Below are 3156 nucleotides of genomic sequence, written 5' to 3'. Positions count from 1 at the left end.
GAATATAGGTCGCGATCCGCGGTGCCGTCTTGGAAAAACTGCTCGTGGGAATGGTGCGATTTGCGCGTTCTTACGCGAATTACGCCTCGTGTGTACCTTTTCAGTTCAGTGTATCGCATGAGACGTTGACTTCATATATATATGTCTTATGGATTTGAGGACATTAAACGCTTCCAGGGGTAGGCCCTTTATTTTGCAGTTAGATGTTTGAATAAAGGAATTTTCGGGGTTTTGTTAGCCGAGTAGACTACGGTAATAACGGTGAAGAAGAAAAATAAGGCAAAGATTGTGTGGGTGTGTTGAAGGGACTGGGGGAGTCTGGCGGGAATGATGGTTTCTTGGGTTTGAAACGAGGTGTGCATCTCCATGAGAATAGGATCCTCCGTCGCCCTATCGTTTGCTGTTTGTGATATGTTGTCAGATGCAGCATGATGTATTTGGCAAGTGTGGTGCATGGATGTCTGCTTCAAAAATGATGCGAGAGATAGCCGACATTGTTAGTTCTTTATGGTTTAGGAGACTGGAGACAAACTGTGGGGATAGTGTACTTACATTTTCATCATGCCGATGGCATAGAAAGTGAGAGTGCTGACTGATAGTGACTAGTGTATGAGTCTTTGTTTGCACAGTTCTTTAAACACTGGTGGTATTTACTGGAATCCATTTATTACAAAGAGGATGTTTTCATTTTGGAGACAAAAAAATCATCTGAGGGAAGATATTTTTATCAGTTATAGAATATCACTTTGCAACGTGTTTAAATGGCATAGGGCAAAGTTAATGCCCCATTAATATCCTAACAATTTTAGGAGGTCATGCTTTTTGCCTTGTTTTTTTTTTCTGTTTACAATCATTGCCGCTGTAGCTCCAGACTTATTTTTGGCATTAACATCAACAATAGTTTTAGAAAGAATATGCTTCACCAACATCACATGTCCTTGCAAACTGGCGAGATGTAGGATGTTGTTACCATTCACGTCCACAAGTGAAGCATCACCTCCTTTACTCATTACTAAGTCAAACACCTTTCTATGTCCATTATATGCTGCAACCATCATTGGTGTCCGTCCCGCATGTCCTCTGCTGTTGATATCGACAAAGTTCAGTGAGATGACATACTTCACCATCTCTACGTCTCCTCCACGACACACACCCAATGTAGGATGTTGTCACCACTCTTGTCCACAAGTGAAGCATCACCTCCTTTACTCATTACCAAGTCAAACACCTTTCTATGTCCATTATATGCTGCAACCATCATTGGTGTCCGTCCCACATGTCCTCTGCTGTTGATATCGACAAAGTTCAGTGAGATGACATATTTCACCATCTCTACGTCTCCTCCACGACACACACAATGTAGGATGTTGTCACCATTCTTGTCCACAAGTGAAGCATCACCTCCTTTATTCATTGCTAAGTCAAACACCTTTCTATGTCCATTAGATGCTGCAACCATCATTGGTGTCTGTCCGATATGTCCTCTGCTGTTGATATCGACAAAGTTCAGTGAGATGACATACTTCACCATCTCTACGTGTCCTCCACGACACACCCAATGTAGGATGTTGTCACCACTCTTGTCCACAAGTGAAGCATCACCTCCTTTACACATTACTAAGTCAAACACCTTTCTATGTCCATTAGCTGCTGCAACCATCACACACGTGCTCCCAATATGACCCCTACTGTTGATGTCCACAATGTCAAGCGAGAGAACACGTTTCACGATCGCAATTTGTCCTCCATAGCAGGCCATATGAAGAATGTTGTTGTCTTTATTATCAAGAAGGGACATATTACATCTTTTTCCGACTAGAATCTCAAACACACCTCTATGTCCCCCTCGTGCTGCCAACATCACTGGCGTCATCCCGCTCTCTCCCTCTCTGCTGTCAATGTCGACTTGACCCTCAGACATGATTGTCCGCACCTGACTTAAAGTCACCCTCTCTACAGGCTTCATGAAGTGGGTTGTCTCCGGAACCGCTCTTCTTATCTCTTCTCTGTTGTTGGGATCTCCAAGGATAAAGCTGTCCTTCCATCTGTAGTTTAATGAAAGGACATAAGGGAGGGCATATATTTCTTTAAAGCATCGTTTTTTCTTATGTGAGGGTGAGGTGAGGTCAAATTGTGTTTAACGTCGTGCTTGAGAATATTTCGCTCATATGACGACGTGCATACGTGTGTATGTGTATGTGCGGCTGCTTGTACTAGCCCAGACTTAGGCTGGTTTTAGAGTGCTAGCCCACTGAGATACCTTGAATATATACCGAAATGACGAAACAATTAAAATAAATCCCCAACATAATGAATAAAATTGGTGAAGAAATCGGACGTCAAGAGATATCTTAAACCCCTTTACAATGTATAAACTTCTATTCGTGGATCAGAGTATTTATTTCTTGTGAAATCCTATTCTATAGATCCTATTCTAGACCAGAACCATGTGTTCCCAGACAACAGGGGCGGTGGGGTAGCCTAGTGGTTAAAGCGTTGGCTCATCACGCCGAAGACCCGGGTTCGAATCCCCACATGGATACAATGTGTGAAGCCATTTCTGGTGTCCCCGCTGTGATGTTGCTGGAATATTGCTAAAAGCGGCGTAAAAAACAAGCTCAGTCAGACAGTCCTGAGACAATAAATCATATTTGGCCCAGTCCTATCATATACCCATGATATACACTAGCCAAACTTCTATACATGGAGTCTGTAACATGGTAAGACTCCTACTCTAAAATAAAACAAGCATATGGTAACCAATCCGAGAAAGTATCCAGGAGGCAGTTACCTTTCACACAGACAGGCTTTCCATATCGGCTCTCCAAACATCTATCACCGAGACTGCATGACGTGCTGCACCACGGGACCAGGGGTTACCTTCAGACAGAAGTGTAAGAACCATGAACGACTGCGCGTGGCCATTTATGTCCCCTCCATGAATTCATTGTGAGCTCTTTGCCCTGATCACATTCAGTTTTTAAGCATGTCTTGCTTTTATATGTACTGTCGACAGTTAGTATGAATTTCGAATTCACTAGGGTTCAACGCATGAAGCTCATTTCTTAGTATTCTCACTTGGTGATACGAAGGTCAGTCAAAGGTAGTCGGGCTACATTCTCGATGCCCAATGTTTGAAAATCTTACCATTTTTGT

General features: G+C 42.9%; 1 protein-coding gene across 1 annotated transcript; it reads right to left on the bottom strand.

Annotated features, from left to right (window-relative positions):
• Positions 1-1129: 1129 nt before the first annotated feature.
• LOC124274730 (ankyrin repeat domain-containing protein 50-like) lies at positions 1130-2045 on the bottom strand (the record flags this gene model as incomplete). Its single annotated transcript, XM_046710102.1, has 1 exon — positions 1130-2045. A coding segment is annotated over one exon (916 nt), but the record flags the coding sequence as incomplete, so codon positions are not given.
• Between the last annotated feature and the right edge of the window lie 1111 nt (positions 2046-3156).

The sequence above is a fragment of the Haliotis rubra genome, unplaced genomic scaffold, assembly GCF_003918875.1.
Source record: "Haliotis rubra isolate DU_JTF1 unplaced genomic scaffold, ASM391887v1 Scf1939, whole genome shotgun sequence".
Classification (NCBI taxonomy): domain Eukaryota; kingdom Metazoa; phylum Mollusca; class Gastropoda; order Lepetellida; family Haliotidae; genus Haliotis; species Haliotis rubra.
The sequence above is the reverse complement of the archived record's forward strand: the minus strand, read 5'-3'. Positions and strand labels throughout refer to the sequence as shown.